The sequence below is a fragment of the Botrytis byssoidea genome (assembly GCF_014898295.1).
Source record: "Botrytis byssoidea strain MUCL 94 chromosome Unknown BBYS_014, whole genome shotgun sequence".
Taxonomy (NCBI): Eukaryota; Fungi; Ascomycota; class Leotiomycetes; order Helotiales; family Sclerotiniaceae; genus Botrytis; species Botrytis byssoidea.
In genome coordinates, this window is record NW_024065855.1 from 18,505 (window position 1) to 38,078 (window position 19,574).

Genomic DNA, 19,574 nt, shown 5'->3' on the forward strand with positions numbered 1-19,574 from the left:
GATCTTCTCTGATGAGATCTAAAGAATCCCACCAACTCGCTTAAGAAAAAATCATGCAGTGCAATGCCATATGCAATCCAACAAAGTCCCATCATATGATAAAGAATTTGACTCATGAGACAATGCCCCGCAACGCCATTAGAAAGAGAAGAAGCAGAAAACGAAGAAAAGTTACAAAACACATAGAAAGTCAGAAAGCAATGCGAATGTGATATTTTTCCTTCACTATTCCTCCATGTCCATCAAAACAACCCCACCAAGCAAGCAAATAAATTATATGCAAGAAGCAACAGTGTATAAATTGCCAAATAAACAGTAATAAAGAAGAACGAAGAAAGAAGGTAGCCGGACCACCAAAACACACAATTTGCTTTAATATCTTCCTCTCCATTCGGTATCTTTATCTTAATCCCTATCCTCATAAATTCATTAAAATGTGGTGGCCATCCCGAATTCTGTCCATGTATGTATATAATTCGATACCCAGCTCAAAATCCCTTCCCCAATGTAAGGAAGCAATCAATCTAAACCAATTAAACAAATATCTTTATCCGAAATCCCAATCCCCAATGTTATTACTACCAAATTAAAGTACGTTGACTTGGTTCGAAGTTCATGCACCAGCATTAGAATCCTTTCTACCGCCAGTAGGACTCAATATTCTCTCCGAACCAGTCAAGCTTCCCTTTCTTGATTTAGCTTCTTGCTCTTCGGCATCTAATCGTTTTCTCCAATCTGCAAGACTACCACTGAGTTGAGGACCAGTGTCGGCATCAGATTTGCTGGTAGTAGGCCGTTCCTCGAAATCACCGAAACCACTAAGTCTATAGTTCTTGTTTGTCGTTTCCCATTGCGTTCGTAGCGTTTCTAATTCCGAGGCAAGACTATCTAAGGCCATGCTATTGCGGTTGTCATTCGCACCACCATACATGGAAGAGTCAGAAACTGATTCGTGACCAATTGAGTTTCGCTGGTTTGTAGAAGGAGCTGTGGCTCCAACCATACTATCGAGATTACGTGATTGACGACGGTAATTATCAACTGACGACTCGACTTGATCAAGTAGCAATGAAACCTTTTCCTCAGCGTCTTGAGCACGCTTTTCCAACTGAGCATTTTCTTCTTGCAATTGATCAAGCTCATGACGTGCTTGTTCACTGCTAGAAGCCAATTGCTTTTCTAAGGCTTCATACTTCTGCTTCAGTTCAGAGTTACTAGTTTGGGTGTCTTGTAATTCCTTTCGAACATCCGTCAATTGCTTCTCCATCTGCGTAGTCGATGTATTAATCTCAGACTGGAGGGTCTCGATTTGACCAACTAAGCCTGCACGTTCACTTTCCCAGTTCGTAGGCGATTTCGTTGCTGTAGATCGTTCCTCGGCAGCCGTGAGCTGTTCCTTCAATCGTGTATTATCTTGCTTGTATCGCGACAATTCGTCCTTCATTCGTTTGAGCATTTTTTCGGTACCCTTCACGTAATGGACCGCAGATTGATAGTCATTCTCTAGTTGACTCAACTTCTCGCGATAAGCACTCTCGGCTTCTTGCTCTCGGCTCTCAAAGGCTTCCTTGGTTTCTTGGTGTGAATGCATACTAGCTGCAAGTTGTTGTTCAAGTTCACGGAGACGTGCCATGTCTGGTGTATTGGAACCTGATTGGGGACTAGACAATCCTCGAGTTCTTGATGCACTGACAGGACTGATACCGCGCTCACCAAGAATATCCTTCAAAGTATTGTGCTGTACGTTGACTGCATTTGTCTCCAACTGTTGATTAGCAAGCTGATGTTTCATATCCGAGTTAGCAGCTTGGAGTGATTGTGTTTCACGCATATAGGCTTGAAGTTGCTTTCGAATAGACATGCCTTCCCGACTTGCCTGCTCTTGATAAGCCTCCAACCCAGCAATGCGTTCTTCGGCACTTCGCAGCTTGTCTGAAGCGGTATTCGCTGCGGCTTGATATTTACGAACCAAGGCATTAGAAGCTTGAACTTGTGCCTCGAGGGCTGAAGCGCGGTCATCTCTGGCGGAATCCTTTGGCGCTAAATTTTTACTACTCGTGACTTTATCGAGGCCAGATAGTACTGCTTCTTTGTGAGTTCGAGCTTCAATTGCATGTTGCTCAGCAATTTCTTCGGCATCTCTCAGACGACGGGTGACAGATTCTAACTCAGAAGTACGATTTTCGTGCTCAGCTCGAAGCGCAGAGAGTTTTTCTTCGACTGTTTCGCGTAAAGCACGTTCCTCATCAAGTTTTCGTTGCAATAGGTTCTTCATATCGGCGGACGACGTTATGGCTTCCCGGAGCGACTCGAATGTCTCGCTATGATCCTGCGCAGTGCCCAATATTTCTTTGTGTCGTGCTTCTAACTCATCTTTTTCAGCTTGAATAAGTTGTGCGGCTGCGACGGCTTCTTGACAAACAATCGCCTCTTCCCTGGCTGCGACTTCTAATTCGTGCAACTCTGCTTTGAGAAGTTCAACCTCGGAAGAGTTCTGTTGTTTATATGTTTGTAATTCAGCCATTCGTGATTGTGTGATATTGGCAGTATCCTCAGCAAGTTGTCTTCCACGTTTTTCAGCTTCGAGCTCAGCGGTAAGACTATCCACCCTGTTCTTGAGATCTCGTTGTGATGCCAGAGCGGCAGCCAATTTCCTACTGATATCTGAAGATCGATCATTTGTCATGGCTTCAATGTCTCTGTTCTCACTGTCGGGCTGTGGCGTGCTACTTTGACTTCCAGCGTGAGCTGCAAGTTTTGCTTTATGATACACCGCTTCATTGATGGCTGCATCTCGTTGCTTTTCGACCTCGGCAATTTGTTTTGCTGCAAGAACCGCTTGTTTATCGATTGAGCCCTGGACATTCGCTAGTTCTGCTTTCATTGCCAAAAGTGCTTCAATGAGTGGCTTGTCATCGTCATCGAAAGACTCTGCTGCTTTTTGATCTAGCATAGGACTGGTCGAAGGGTTGGGTGTATATCCAGCTTTCCGTGCAAGTTCGAGTTCCGAAGCATACCAGGCATTTCTATTTCTAGCCGCATCTAACTCCTTTAGCAACGTCACAGTTTGAGAACCTCTGGCCGAAGTCCTTCGACTGAGAGGATTACTTGGTTGTCTTGTAGGTGGGGGAGGCGACACTTGACGACTCATCACATCTCTCAAAGAAATATCTGTATTACTATCCACTGAACTTTGACCATGAGGCTGTCTTTGTTTCGACGAGGCTCTCGAGTTCGTGCCACTCGGTTGCTGAGCGTGAGAATCTTGCCTACTTATGGACTTTGGCGTTTGCTGAGGTTGCCGGGCATCGGAATCTTGCCTTGCTATGGACTTGGCAATTTGTTGAGGTTGCGATTGTGGCGGTGGTTGTGAGGGTGGATGTGATGGTGGTTGTGATGGAGGCGGAACTCCAGCTTGCATCTGAGGAGGAATTTGGTTATGTGATGATTGGTGTTCCTGCTGTAAAACACTTTGAAGTGGAGGACGCGGGCCATTGGTGATTGGACTCTCTCGAGCCTGGGGACCTTCTTCCTGTGCAGGCGAGAGTGCTCGTTGAGCTAGAGGAACATTCTCCAGCTTGGGGTTTCGCATAGAGGTATCGATAGCAGGACCAAATTGATTGTTGGGTCTCCCTTGCCCTGGAGGAGGACTCTGAGAACTCTGGGGACCTTGAGGACCTTGTGGACCTTGAGAGCCTTGTGGGCCCTGTGAGCCTTGTGGACCTTGTGGACCTTGGGGACCTCTGGGGCCTCTACCATTAGGACCAGCATTGGGACCTCGAGGATTTGGTACTTGTTGTTGTGGTGGTGGGCCAGGCTGTCCCATTGATGCCCTAGGTAGTTTCGAACCAGGTTGTGGGCCCTGGGGTTGAGCTGAACCAGGAGCGACGCCGTTGGAATCGTTGCCGTTCACATTTGGTTGCCCTCCATTTCGGCTATTGGCGCCCTCTCTAGGTGGACCGTTATTTTTCTTTGGCTCTGGTAATGCGGAATTTTCCCTAGAGCCCATGTTTCGGGGCATCAATCCGCTCTTCTCACCTGCACTTGGCCGTCTACCTCCAGGCACACGTTCATTAACAGCACCTTGTTGAGACTGTTGGGATGATTGCTGATCGTTGGGATATCGAATTTTGCTTGTGTCGAGGACGTAAACGGTTGCGAGATCTTGAGCTTCACGAGTTGCTGTGCTTGGTTCCCCGGCAAGAACAATAATTTGTTTGCCATACGCCGTCATACTATGTCCAGAACGTGGGGAAGGTGACGGTCCCATGTTTTGAAAGGTATACCAACGCCTGGACGAGATTCTGAATGCTGCTAAATCGCCTAAATCTGCACCTTCTTCAGTTCGACCACCGAAAATATACATTACATCGTCGACAATTGCAGCGGCGTGGCCCTCTCGGGGAGCTGGAATATATCCAATACAATCCAGTTGAGTCCATGCATTAGTGATCGGATCGTAGCACCAAACATCATTAAACCATTGAAAGCCATTAGTTCCTCCAAATCTAAAAGAATCAGTAGTCGTTCGGGCTATCGGCTCTTTCGTTGTTATAGACTTACAAGAAAAGCTTCTCATTGAAAGTGACCACAGAGTGGTTTGTCCTGGCTGGGGGTATCTGTCCGACAGGAGGCCCACCTTCATCACTATTCTTTATAAGCATTTCCCATCTATTTGTCGGAATTTGCAATTGATTCAAGTCAAACGCAACCAAATCATTCATAAAATATCCCTCGACTTGACCACCAAAGACATAGATTTTTGAGCCCAGAATGTTCAGTGAGTGCCCATATCTCCCGGCCGGTCTCGGTCCTGCTGGAACAGCTCTCGACCATTGTCTCGTAGCTAATGATTCTTTAGCATGCTTCCCATATGTGGCCGGGCTGACTTACAAGTATTCAAGAGGTATAGAGTTTCATCTAGAACATCAGAATCCTCCATCTTGGTATCTCCTCCATATACAATAAAGGCATTTCCCACCAATAAACTTGCATGGCCGACTCTTGGACCTGGACCTTCAGATGTAGTACCCAATGGGTAGCATGCCATATTTGCACCCGCTTCCACCATCCATAGATCACCCTTTACTGTTGAGCTGTTGATGAGACCTCCCATGAGGTATATCTCACCCTCTTTCGAGGCCATGGAATTGACAGCGGCGCCATATCGAGGAAAAGGAGGAGGATGATTAGTTGTATATGTTATTCTTCGCTGCGACCATGGGTATAATGAGGAATTAGGATTTGAATTCATTGACTGTGTTGGCGGCGGCGCGCCGTTTCGTAACTATACGCAGACATCATCAATCAGTATTTGAATCCAATCTCAATATAGCAATTGCGATCTGCGAAATTCAGAAAAATGTTGCCAATCACTTACCGCGAGATCCTGCGCTTGCTCTGGGTTTGGTCCTCGTCGTCCGTTTAATTGTTCGGGACTTGGCGTCGCTGGATTGCCCCCTTGCAGCGACGTAATGGAATTATTGACACTACTCGAAGGGGTCGTCGTCCTCTCAGCTTGTTGCGGCATCCGACCTTTCTCGCTCTGGAGGGATGATTGTGAACCAGGAGCCCCATTGCCGCCATCTCTCAAGGCTTGAGCCTTATCTGCGTTCTTTTTACTCTTGAAGAGGAATGCCATCGTGCCATTCGAGGCCAACCACTTTCACTTCTTCCCAGTGCCGGCAGCGCAAGTGGATAAATGTTTTCTTTTCGACGAGATAGCGAATTCGTTTAATACAAACGATTGTTGTTTATGTTTGAGAAATTCGAGATTATTATTAAACTTGGTTTGGAAAGTCTCAGGAAAAGGGATTAAGTCTGAGCCAATGTCCAGGGTTCTTGCTGTTTAGAAATGGCTGGGATTTAGAAGTGTTGGTGGTTATTTTTATTTTATGGGAATTCATTCAAAGTTTCTATCAAGTAAACCATATGAATATGAATATAAATATGACTGTGAAGATGAATATGAGTATGAAGAGTAAACAATCGAATAATGTATTGGATGATTCGACGCGCAAAAACGGTATTAATGGAGAAGAAAAAGAAAAGACAGTAAAAAGCTCCGAATATTATTAAAGTATTGTGGTGGTGATGATGAAAATGGGGAAGATTGGGAGATTGATGATGGCATGGAATGGAATGAATGGGATGAGATGGGATGGGATGAGATGGATGGGACGAGATGGGACAGGATAGGATAGGACAGGATGGGATACGATGTGATGTGATAGTTTCTCTATTCCAAGACAAACTCTGTTGGAGGAGGGTCAATTGGGAGTATGTATGTATGAGTGAGTGAATGAGGGTGAGTTGGGTTGGGTTGAATTGAGTTGAGTTGAGTTGAGATGAATCTCCTGTTCGTATCTACTCCGTACAAGTAAATTTTATCGCTTGACCTGATCTTGGAAGGCCTGCCCTGCCTGCCTTGCCCTGCCTCGACGGAAGTACCTAGAAGAATATGTGCCAGTGTGCAGCGACCTAGGAGGATACAAGTTCAACCACCAACTCCAAAGTATAAAATATTACTACCTTGCAACTTATTGCCTCATCCGCCGTGCAGCATGGTAATACGCCTTGTTTTATCTTTCAGGTACCAAAGAACCACAATTTTGGAATGAGATATACCAGGGGTTGAGATCCAATCCTGACAATACCCTGACAATGAATACATTCGTCAAATGGTGTGCAAATAAAGGCTTCATATTGACGTGGAAGAAAGTGTATTGTGATAATGTCCCTACCCAGTCCCTACCTAGTACTTACCTACCTCCCTAGCTATTGTGGTAAGAACGATGGGAAAGGGAAAAGGAAAGGGAAAAGGAAAGGGGGAAACGGTTAACGTTGAGATTACCCTTGAGATTACCCTTTTCCCCCTTCCCTAGAGCCATATCAATTTGGCTTGTCTTATAGGAAAAGCATGAGAATCATATTGGTGGAAAAGAGACTGAGTCAAAAATTCCCAACTTCTGCAGCCTCCGCGTCTGTACATCCATATCGTATTCATATTCACACGCACACACACACACACACACATATATGTATATATATATATGTACGGAGTACGAAACTAACGCATCTAGTATGTGCCTTTCTGCGATATATACCCATTACCTAGAGCTAGTCCCTAGTAGAGTCTTTTTCTTCTTGTCCTGCTGAACGTTTCTCACAATTCCCTAAAGTTGATATGATATGATTTGTATGTACGATGTACGATGTAGGATTTCTAATAGTTCATCGTTCACGTCCAGCCATTGTCATGTACCCCTGACTCTGGACCATTTCCCCTTCATTTCTGTTCCACTCATCGTCTTCTCATTCATGCGCACTTTACTCAATTCGATCGACGGTTAGAAGTTTCATTTCATACCCAAGTAATTTATGGGTAGGGCTATCAAATTAAGTATCGACATTTGAGGCCCTTGCTTCTACTGCTATGCATTTGGACTACCGTGAAATTAGAGATAAATCTTTCATGTTTCCTTTTACTTGAATTACTAAGTAGCTAAATTTTACTCGTCATCTTTTCTCCAGATATCGTAGAATTCTGTTCAATCCTTCTCGAACGATTCATGGAATCTCTGAGGGGGTCCATGATGAAGGGGGTTGAATCGTAGCTACAAAATATGTCGGCACCCGCTTGATTAGTATGCAGCAATGCCTCCCTTTCGACTTATCCAGCCAACCAGATATCTCATACGAAGGCGATCATCTATTCATGATCCCGGATTAGCAGTGCGTCGGTTTCCATTGTTGCAGTAATTAGGTAGGCAGAAGATTTGTCGGTCAAATACATTTGCTTTCCTATAGGTCCAATCATGGCTGGGCGTTTGATCTTGAACTATCCAGCTGCATGCTGTCATATTTCTTACATCCTCATTCAACAAATGAGAAGAGATAAAGATCTGGGCGATGCAGTGGCGATGTATCCACGAGATCGATAAATAAACCCTTTGACCATCCTACGCTTCTGCTTCTCTATGCAGTGCAGTACCATTTTGAGATCTTTTCAAGCTGAGGAGGATCCGAGGCAACGGTGACACCATCCTCATGAAAACCAAATTCCTCTATGTTCGTCTAATACTTACTTTGGAGAAGAAACAGAACATGTAACATATGATTGGGAGGTGTGATGTTTGGGGGTTCAGACTTCTGGCGGCTAAAATCCTTTGCAATTGTTTGACAGATGACCTACCTACATATTGCGTACAATTGAAGCAATCCATGGTAGAGGGTGGTCCCCAAGGGCATCAAAGATTTTTTCTGGAACAAGGTAATGAATATATAGGTGTTGAATGGTACAACGATTCCTATGTTTCTTCCTTGGTAAACCGAAACACTGGGTGGTAGGTAACAATCAGATCTCCTTTGCGCACCGACAAGATTCCGGTCACAATAACTTGCATCGTGCATGAAATATGCGAAACCCACGACCAGAATCAATGTAGCGATTGGTAGTAGTTTGGTGGAATGGAAAGCTGGAGAATTGAGTAAATTGAGAATGCAGTACAACATTGTATCAGGTCAATCTTCCGATGGATTGAGAAGGGAAGAAATGGGGGGTCACGTAAAGTCGAGAGCTTTGCTTGATAAACTTTGGAAACCCTTATTAATAGTAAGTCATCATATATATGATATATGTGATTCAGCGATTCTTTCAGTCTGCTCAGGTATACCCCATCCCCATCTCTGTATAGGTAGGTAGTATCACCATCTCCTGCATCTTCGCATCTTATCAATTTTGAGCCACAACGACAAGGGCGCCATGCTTAGTCAGCCATCCATGCCGGCCAAAATAATCCACATCAGCCACGTTATATTGTGGCGTCGGTACATATAGCGGGATCTCGGTTCCAAGGTTGTGCTAAGTCCAATTTGTAAGGCGGTCATTCTATTGCATTCAAATATTTCCAGCTCGTGACATCTAATTTCAAGGTATGATAGTGATAAAGATCCTGCTACTTTCACAACTCACAGGTACATAGGTACTCCAGCGCTCTCCGCATATTCATAGATATTATTTCGATTCACCCAAATATATATACAATTTCTGCCTCCAGTCGAAATTGTTTTTTCAACCTCGTGGTAGTATATAATTCACCAATTGTACGTCATTTAGTAATCGTCGTGGAACTGTTGGTTCTCTTGATCCACGCGTCTGATTGTCTTTTGATGTAAATTCCCACCTAACAGTCATTGAGATTCAGATATAGATTATCTTTCTAGAGGACCTTCAACCAACTCATCGCGAAGCCTTGCCGAGACCTCGACCGCCCTCTCGACCGCCTCAGTTTATTCATTTCTCGACTTTCAAGTATCCAATGAGCAATTAGTGTTTGAAGAATGGTAATTTTTTCCATTTAAGATCATGACAGCAGTTGCCGTTCAGCATGGAGCTCCCCGCCAACAACACAATCTACACCGATCAAATCCCACTCCAAATTTAAATTCACCTTCAGGTCAACAACCTCAACCTCAAGACCATACATTTGCCACTGTGCCGACCTCACAACAACTGCCACATTCGAGTCCGGCAATAAATGGTATGAATGGCACGTTAGGAACCATGAATTCGAGGCATACTGTTAGCAATGATCCAATACAGCCTGTCAACGGCGTAGAAGCTGGATCTGCATATGCGCCGGCGAACTTGGATCGCATCAATGGTACATCGCAGAATGAATCAAGCACACGGCCAACAACTTCGACTGGAGCTACTGCAGAATCATCACAAGACGATTCGGAGCCAGATAAAATACGGCGCAGACCAGCTGCACTACTTCAAAGATCCAAGAGTGATTATGGACCGAGAGGTGAAGATGCAAATGTAGATATGGAAGAAGATATACAAGATTGGGGAGAAAGGCATGGATTTGGAACTAATTATGCGTCTGAAGAGTATGTTTCGCAACTAGCAAATGTAAGTTGTTCTTTCCTTTAATGATAGTATCTCGGCCCGGCATCAGTCTACCAAACCTTTGAATATGCCGCTGTTTCAACCCGTCAGCCCCTGGACCTAAGCAAACTATTATCTTATATATCTCATAACATCCTTTTCTTTCTGAAGCATGGATGATTATTTTGATGTTTGGAGTTTAAGTTACTCTTTTGTTGAAAGCTTCGATTTCTTCTCGCCCGTAGCGAACAAAGATTGGGAAGGCGCAGACTATTTCTGTGAGAAGCGCGAATGTGTGATTGCAGTTTCAGACAATGGCTCAGCGTTCCGTCGAGCGCAACATCACCGCCTTCAATCTCCATTGGACTGGGCGCTTGGAGTTGACCATGTGGACGTAGGCTTAGAAACAAGTACTGACATTGTACAACAGAACTGGTATATGTACTTTACGGATAAACGACACGAGACGACGGGCAACCCTAAATCACTAGGATACGAACTTCAGGATTGGCGGATGAAGGATCGTCTAAAGACCGTATCTGCCGCATTAGCAATATGTCTAAACATTGGAGTCGAGCCACCCGATCAATTGAAGACCACACCTGGTGCAAAGTTGGAGGCCTGGCAGGATCCTTCACATCCTCCTGTACAAAAGGCTCTGGAGACGATTGGAAAATCTTTACAAGCCCAGTACGAGACATTGGCTATTCGAACAAGATATAAGCAATATTTGGATCCATCCGTCGAAGAGACGAAGAAATTCTGCATATCACTCCGTCGGAATGCTAAAGAAGAACGAGTTCTCTTCCATTACAATGGTCATGGCGTTCCAAAGCCTACTTCATCTGGTGAAATTTGGGTCTTTAACAAGAACTACACACAGTATATTCCGGTATCATTGTATGATCTACAAACATGGCTACAAGCACCCACGTTCTTCGTTTGGGACTGTTCAGATTCGGGCAACATCTTGAATAACTTTCATCGCTTTGTTGACAAGCATGAACAAGAAGAGCTTGAAAACTCGAAAAAGGACCCAAATTATGTAGTTACAAACTATAAGCCTTACATTCACCTGGCAGCATGTGGAATTAAGGAAAACTTACCCACAAATCCTCTACTACCTGCTGATGTCTTTACAGCATGCCTGACTACCCCTATTGAAATGGCCTTGTGGTTTTTCGTTCTACAAAACCCTCTCCCATCACAAGTTTCACCAGAGCGAGCCAAGAAGCTTCCTGGTAGACTGCAAGAAAGGCGCACTCCTCTGGGAGAGCTGAACTGGATCTTTACAGCCATTACGGATACCATAGCTTGGACCACCCTCCCTAGACCCTTGTTTAGGAAGTTCTTCAGACAAGATTTGATGGTGGCAGCTTTATTCAGAAACTTTCTGTTAGCGCAGAGAATCATGTCAGCTTATGGATGCCACCCACAATCATACCCGCAGCTTCCAGACACCCATCAACATTCTCTTTGGGAAAGTTGGGATTTGGCTGTGGAAATGGCTTTGGCTCAATTGCCGTCGTTGGAGATGAAGGAGTCTGGACAACTTCCAGATTATGAATTCCAGAACTCCAGTTTCTTCACGGAACAACTCACAGCATTTGAGGTTTATCTGACACAGGGTGCTGTAACTCACAAAGCTCCCGATCAGCTTCCAGTTGTTCTTCAGGTTCTCCTCAGTCAGCAGCATCGAGTACGAGCTTTGATACTGTTAGGGAAGTTTCTTGATATGGGTCCTTGGGCCGTAAACCTTGCTCTGAGCATAGGTATCTTTCCATACGTTTTAAAATTGTTACAATCAGCCGCGGCAGAATTGAAGCCCGTGATGGTGTTTATCTGGACTCGTGTTCTGGCTGTTGATCTCACATGTCAGCAAGATTTGTTGAAAGATAGTGGTTACAACTACTTCTCAAGTATATTGAAACCCAATGAAGGTCTTCCAGTAGTGGATAGCCTTGAACACAAAGCTATGTGTGCGTTCATTCTAGCCATGCTCTGCAATGGATACAAGCAAGGTCAAAATGTCTGCAACCAAACAGATATCATGACTTACTGTTTGACACACTTGCAGAATGCAGACAACCCACTTTTACGACAATGGGCGTGTCTATGTATCAGTCAGCTTTGGAATGATCTCCCTGAAGCGAAATGGCGGGGTATCAGGGAGAATGCACCTGCAAAGTTATCCGGTCTGGTTCGTGATGTATGCTGCGAAGTCAGAGCTGCCATGTTATACGCCATGACAACTTTTCTGGGAATCCCGGACTTGACAGATGAGGTTGCTCGAAATGAGGAGTCAATATCGTGGACCGTCATAGAACTAGCAAATGATGGAAACGCCATGGTCCGCAAAGAACTGCTGGTATATTTCTCTAAGTTTATACATCGATATGAGAGTAAGTTTTGGGTAGTGGCATTCGAACAGCTACAGGAGGAACGGGAGTATAGACAATCTCCCCCTCTCGACGATGGGAATGACCACAAAATGGGATTGCACTATGCTCGTATGGATAACAGAAATAAGGATGGTACCATCAAAGCCACAGCTCAGGGCTTGTCTCACAACTCCATCTTTGCTGTGGTTTGGAAACACGTTCTAATAATGGCAATCGATCCACATCCGGAAGTTCAGCGTAATGCAACCATTATTGTGGATGCTCTCCATGTATCACTCCTTCGCTCACCAGTTGGGGCCGCAGCCCGTAAACTATTTGATGACATAAATCGAATTTCAGCAAAGCCAAAGGCATCGAAGTCGCATACGTCGGAGACAAGACCCAGTACACCAACGCGACAAGATACCTTGTCAAGCACACAGTCGAGCCAGCAGGGCTTACTCAAAAGAACAGCTAGTTACTTGTTTACCCTGCCTTTCGGTGGTTCTACTGGCGAAGTGACACCACCTGACTCAACCGGAAGATCTGGTTTGAAGTCACCTGGCCTAAATCGGAATTCTTTGCCAGCGCGATCACGTCTCCCGCCAGACTTTAATTCCCCACCAGAGCAGAATGATATCGCATCGACCCCAGGCACATATCATGCAGCAAATGAGCCAACATCAGGGGGATTTCAACCTCGAAACCTGTCGGAACCATGTACTATACCATTGGAGAGTACTTTCCTAGAATGGTCAATTGAATATTTCCGCGAACCCCAGATGAAACCGAACGAAGCTGAGGAGCCCGGAAGTACTGACTATAACGAACGACTTTGGAGACGATCGAGGAACGAAGCAATTCTTCGCGATACTCAACCCCAGAAAGAAATTGCCGGCAATGGCAAATGGACGCACGCTACTGGATTTTTCAACAATTCTAGTCAACCGACAAAAATGACACTCCATCAATTTGAAGATCATCTCGCTGTGTCTGATGATCGCGACACGATTTGTGTTTGGGATTGGAAGAAGCAAGATCGCCTTAGTAGATTTTCAAATGGTAATCCAGAAGGTTCCAGGATTAGTGATCTCCAGTTTATCAATGAGGACGATCAAGCCTTCTTGTTGACGGGGTCTTCAGATGGTGTTATTCGTATTTATAGGAATTATGACTCCGACAAAAAGATTGAGGTTGCTTCAGCATGGAGGGCTTTGACGCATCTTGTCCCAAGTAACGTCAATTCTGGTATGGTATTTGACTGGCAACAAGTTACTGGAAAACTCTTGGTAGCCGGTGATGTAAAGGTGATCAGAGTGTGGGCTGCGGCGCCAGAGCTTTGTGTCGTGGATATCAATGCTCGGTCCGGTTCTTGTGTCACGTCTTTGACTTCTGATCAAATGACAGGTAATGTTTTCGTGGCAGGTTTTGGTGATGGAGCCATACGAGTATTTGACGCTAGAAACAAGCCACAAGAAGCTATGGTTAAGAAATGGAAAGATGAATCTGACAGGGTATGGATCAAGAGTGTGCATATGCAACGAGGTGGTCAAAGAGAGCTTCTCTCCGCCAGTCGCAATGGTAAAGTTAAACTTTGGGACATTCGAATGGACAAACCATTACGAGTTATTCAGGCTACAAAGGATACTCTACGTACTGCAAGCACTCATGAACATCTTCCAGTATTTGCTGTGTAAGTCTGCTTCCTTTGTCTCACCTTGAAAATTACTAATTCTATCTGTAGTGGCACTGGAAATCATACAGTCAAGGTTTTCAATTTCGATGGCAGAGAACTCTCAAGAGTGGAGCCATACTCGAGCTTCCTACATCAAGCTCGTCAATCACCCATTTCAGCTACGGCTTTCCATCCGCATCGTATGATGTTAGCTTGTGCTGCGAGAGGCGATAATCATATAAATCTGTTCTCATGTGCGGAGCGAAAAGTGCCATCAACGGAGTATTGATCTGATGGTCGAGGTAGGGCATGTTCTTTCAAGATTCGCTTAATGAATTGCTTAGCTAGAGCGAGTCTTGATCAATTATCACATTGTACGGTGTATTGGGAGTTGGGGTATATAACTTATATGCATAATAGCGTTGCATAAATTCACTGGGCAAGTAGAATTTTGAGGGTGTCATACTTCCAACTGACGCTTTGAGGGCTAATTGATATTTTCCCGGGCGTTTGGAGTCACATCATGGATTGGTTTGAACTTAATTGGCATGCATGTCCCCGCATGATTTGGATTTTTGGCTTGGGTTTGGTATTCACTTGCATTTACCTAGCTAGATTCTGATACTGGCTAGATTGGAGATATGGAGAAAGTGCAATGAAAGAAGGCAAGGATAGAATTATTCTGGCCTTGACTTCTTTTTGATGATGCCTGTGGTAATGATTAATAGTGGACGTTTGCTGTTTGTATGTACGCATGTATGTATGTAGAACTTTGGGGCTTGTTTTCAATTTACATATTATGTCAACTTTCTTTTGGCTGAGACTTTGAGAGGGGTTGAACGGAAGGTGCGATGTGTGATTTGATGTAATCTGAGGAAATTTTTGGTGTGATGAGAGTATTGTGCTTCCTATCTGAGTTTATCTTGAGGTATTAAAATGATTGGAAATTGCATAGTTGGTGATTGATGCTAGAGACTGATGCTAGATGGAATCTTTGACTTTGTTTGTGAAGATGTTGAGATTGTGAGATATTGTATTTTGGTAAGGGATAGACCGTGGGAGGTAGGGAGGGGAGAGGAGGATGTCTTAGATATACGGTGGGGCTGGGAGAGGGGGTGGATGAAGCGGTACATGTGTATAGGGGCAGGAATTTGAAATTAAAAAAGTGAAAAAGTGAGTGGTTTGTTGTTAGTATGAGGGTTTGGTGTTGATTGTGGGGTGGGTGGGTGGAGTGAAATAAATGATGGGTGAAGTGAGGATGACATCAGATGAGTTAGACTGGGAATTGTGTTTGCAGAGAAGAGGAAAGGGAAGAAAGAGCTTGCAGATGAAGCGAATATGTTAGATTGGATGAGGGTCTGAATATTTTTGTAAATCCAATCCTAAATTCATTTTTTACCCTTTAGATACAGTTGTCTGATAAATAATTTGATTTTTGATGGACTATTTCACTAATTTCATAATATTTGATTCAGTATTCTTAAAGCCATTTATAGATAAAATTGTCTGGTTTATGTTCATGTCGTATAAATTTACTTCACAGTAGATGGGAAAGACTGGCTATAGGCTGAATACCATACAACCGTGTGATATTCTTGATTGTTAGATATCTACCCATTTGCTTGTTGTTTGAACGTTACCCAGGTAGTGAATGATCCTAGGTCACGGGTCATTTAGGTATTGTAGTGGTCTAGCGAGAGCGCTGGTCTCTTACTAAGATGCATTTAAGTATTGCTTGACTCCTTAGATAGAACACAGTATCGCGTTTGCAATGCACACGGAGCCTGAAACTTGGAGAGTCCGCTCCGCACTTCGCGCACTCCTCCTCGCAAGCATTTCTCCGATTTCATGACTTTCAATCATAAGACCCATGATTCTGCAATCAAAGCTTTACTCAATCATAATCACTATAGTGCATAATCAATTTGCTTAATCGTGGATCGTTTCACATGATTCTGGGCCCGATCAAATTAGCGATGGTTATAAACCGTGCCCTGAACCCTTTTCACTGCGACTTTTATGGTACTTCTTTCGTACTAACACAGCGTCAGATATATTGGTAATCGATAACCACAGAGGGGGGCTTACGTCGTCTTTCATCTACTTTGGTTATATAAACGGTTCTCATTTCTTGATGTTGTGGTCTGGTTAGACTTTCTCAGGATGCAGCTGGTATGCTTAGGTAGGTATCTAATGCCTCCTCTCTCGCTAAACTGGAGTGGGTTGGCCGAAGTACCTATCTATACACGGTGAATATTGGGATTAGAAATAGGTAGTTGCCTAGACTGCGGGAGATTCACTTTTCTAGCTTTGAGATTATATTTGGATTCTACTCGACCGTATCAATATAATAAGTCACTTCTAGGGGTGAATACGGTCTTCACCATAGATAATGCTTCTCGGTAGAGTATTGACTTGTTTATAAGCATGCTATCGTTCGCGATATTGAGCGAAATAAGAAACATCAAGTAGTTGATACGGTCCTGACCGTAGCAAAGATATCCTACTGAAATAACTGTGCTGATATAAGCATATGGATCGCGACTTTGAGAAACATCATAGCCAATACGGTCCTCACCGTAGCATAGATGCTCTACTGAGAACACTGATATAAGCCTGCTATCGCTCCCACCCTTGAGAGGAAGAAAAGGTCACAATTTGTTGATACAATCTTCACTGCAGCAAAGATATTGCACCGAAAATACTTTGCTAATAAACGCACCTTACCGTACCAACGCCGTAGGCACATACACACGCGGGGATTTGATAAGCAAATCATACGCTAGCACCTATTGTTCTTGGCCTCTTTTTACATATTAAGGCCTTGCCCCGCTGTCGAAAAGCTGCTATCTCATTCATTCGCTTCTTGTCAAAACTCACTCTCAAATCACAAAGCTTCTTCATCGGCCAAACTCTCGATATCAACATACACTTAAAAATTCTTCAAGAACAACTTCAAACAAACACTCAAACCTTCCATCGACGTTTTTGAACATGGCCAGCAACAACATGGATCTGCGCGGTTGGATAGCAAAATGGGGGCAAGCTGGTAGAACTAGCAATGTTGGACACGATATTGAACAGACTCTTGAACATAAAAAGAGCAGGGAGCAACATATTGCGCAACTCCTCGCTTCGAAGCAAATCGAAACTCCTCAAAAAGTCAAAGCATCAAGACGAGATGACATCCTACAACTCAAATCTCTATTACCACTTCATCGCAACCCAGCTCAACACTTCGAACGTCTTTTGGTGGTCTTCATGTTCCGCACTCCTTTCTCCAGGCTAACTCGCAGGCAACAAAGTGACTACGGCTGGGGATTGGAAAGTGTGCCCCTGCTTGAAATGTTCGGAAGAGAATTTCTGAAGAAAAGCTGTGAGCTGTATGGAGTCGAGCTTGGCAGATTACAACTAATCGTCAATGAATTGTGGTTGGAAAAGATGTTCTCGCCATCATTGAGCTTGATGAGTGAGCTTCGAAAATTCACAGACATGGATCTGGTGAGCGATTTGTTCAGAACGGCTATTGGGTTACCACCTCTCAACAAGGACGGTCTGGTCTCTGCAAGTCAAAGCAGCCCTTCGGATCTACTCAGTACTAAAGAGCGCATCCATGAGCCACGGGAAAACCCAAGACAATCTTTCAACGCCTTGGCTCAGAAGCCAAAGTCATCGAACATCGCGCAACCCACAGCTGGCAGTCGTACACCACGTCCCACGAAAAGTGTGTACATGACCATGATTTCTTCCACTCCCAAACATGGAGGAAAGAAAAATATTTACAACCCATCGGATCTCCGTCGACCAAAGGGCTCAACTGCTCCTGTTCAAAACTACAGGGCTGCGCAACCAACATACGTCGATTCGAAATATTATTCTATACCACCATCTAAGGATGTGAGTATCAGCAGAGACAGTGCCCCCAGCCGTTGTTTCTCCACATTCGAAGTATCTCGAAATGAAGAATGGGACAGCTCTTGCCGATCTCAATCCACACAGCTCAAGCCTCGGTCGAGATCATTTTCTGAGGGTCCTGATAATTCACGACATAGCGCCCCAGATACTTCCTTCTCTGTGCCTGTTATTCATCAATACGCACCATCTGGAAATCTCTCCACGCCTCAAGCCGAACAAAATAGCCCGGATATTTGGCTTGAAGCCAGAATTGAATCAGCTAGCATTCAAACCGCAAATCATATGCTTGGCAGTTCTTCAGCTATTAGTTCTGGCCCAGGTTACGATGAGGATCCCATGGAAATCGATGATGCAGTATTCCTAATCGTGGCAAACACTTCACTTGCCTCGAGTCAAACCCCAACAGGATATGCCAATACCACTCCTGATTACTATGACGATGGAGACGCAATGGATCTCGATGATGCCATGGATCTCGATATATCATTTCCCGAACGCCAACGAAGACCCTCTCTGACTCGCTATCAAACTTTGTTGAAATCAACACACGCTGCATCCGAGGCTGGGTCTGCAGCTGGAGCTACATCTCGTAGCAATAGCAGACGAAGCTCTATCTGTAATCCCTCGCCGACTGCTTCTACTATTATGAATGCAATGAAAATCAATCATTCAAGAGTAGTAAGGAGCTTACGCAAATTTCGTCGGTCGTCTCCATCTCTACGAGATATTGTGACTCGGTTGGAGGATTTGGATACTCGCCCATTTTAGGATGCTTGTATCTTGCTTGAAGCTTTCGGACCGAGATTCGATAGCTTTGAGGGGGCAGAATTGGAACTGGAGGAGAATTAATAGTCGGAGAGGGCAATGGGAAGAATGAGAAGGGCCGAGAAGAGGGATCAGGGAGAGTGTTCTCCAGGAAAAGGGCAAATATGCTCTGAGAATTCCTGCTGCTGAGATTGAATAAATATGGCTGGGAAATGGTGTAGGAATATTTTTCAATTTCTTTTTGTAAAAGAAAGTTGAGTTGGAAAAAGGAGGGTTGGATATGCGAGAGTATTGGGTCATGGAAACACGAAATGGTGTAGAGATTTTGAGAACGTCTGATTATGCAAAGACTAGTAGATAGCATTTTAAATTCATACTTACATAACTTGTTGCATAAAGATACATCATTGATGCCTCCGTGCCGTGTGCATGTACTTCTATCGGTACTTAATGAATGTAGTTCTTATTTGTAATGAATTGATTTTGATTCCAGAATTCGTGTAGTATTAGAACGTGTAGCGAATCTGCCCCATGTGACGTAGAAATCTCCAATTAATTGACAATGTTGCTCTGTGAACCATGCATTAAGTCGCTGCAACACGGGCCACAAACGGAAGCAGGTCCTCCTAAGAATAAGCATTGATCGGCATTGACAAAATGGAATTGTCTCAGATGGCCATCGATCTTTCCCAAGTAGCATGTATTTCCCCATGAATTGGCGTGATTGGAATGCCTAATAAGGACATGTTCTTCAACAACAGGCTGAAACACTATGCAGCATCGAAGTGTTCGTCATGTTTCCCTGTAATTTTTTGATTTTTTATAAGTGATGGAACATTCGATTTGGCAAAATCATCACTTACATGGTTCGAGGACACCGCTGCTATTGAAAAAAGGAGCCCCTGAAGTGAAATTGATCAAAGTATAAAGACGGCGTTTACAT

General features: G+C 44.1%; 3 protein-coding genes across 3 annotated transcripts; 2 read left to right on the forward strand and 1 right to left on the reverse strand.

Moving 5' to 3' along the window:
- Positions 1-613: 613 nt before the first annotated feature.
- On the reverse strand, positions 614-5,641 carry EAE97_007156 (uncharacterized protein; the record flags this gene model as incomplete). Its single annotated transcript, XM_038877670.1, has 4 exons — positions 614-4,508; positions 4,564-4,846; positions 4,894-5,287; positions 5,381-5,641. The coding sequence occupies 4 exons, from the start codon at positions 5,639-5,641 to the stop codon at positions 614-616; spliced, it is 4,833 nt and encodes a 1,610-aa protein (XP_038731155.1).
- A 3,726-nt stretch (positions 5,642-9,367) lies between these two features.
- EAE97_007157 (uncharacterized protein) lies at positions 9,368-14,240 on the forward strand (the record flags this gene model as incomplete). The annotated part of the gene is made up of 3 exons (XM_038877671.1): positions 9,368-9,919; positions 10,326-13,969; positions 14,021-14,240. 3 exons carry the CDS (start codon positions 9,368-9,370, stop codon positions 14,238-14,240), a joined length of 4,416 nt encoding a protein of 1,471 aa, XP_038731156.1.
- A 2,705-nt stretch (positions 14,241-16,945) lies between these two features.
- EAE97_007158 (uncharacterized protein) lies at positions 16,946-18,634 on the forward strand (the record flags this gene model as incomplete). The annotated part of the gene is made up of 1 exon (XM_038877672.1): positions 16,946-18,634. The coding sequence occupies one exon, from the start codon at positions 16,946-16,948 to the stop codon at positions 18,632-18,634; it is 1,689 nt and encodes a 562-aa protein (XP_038731157.1).
- Between the last annotated feature and the right edge of the window lie 940 nt (positions 18,635-19,574).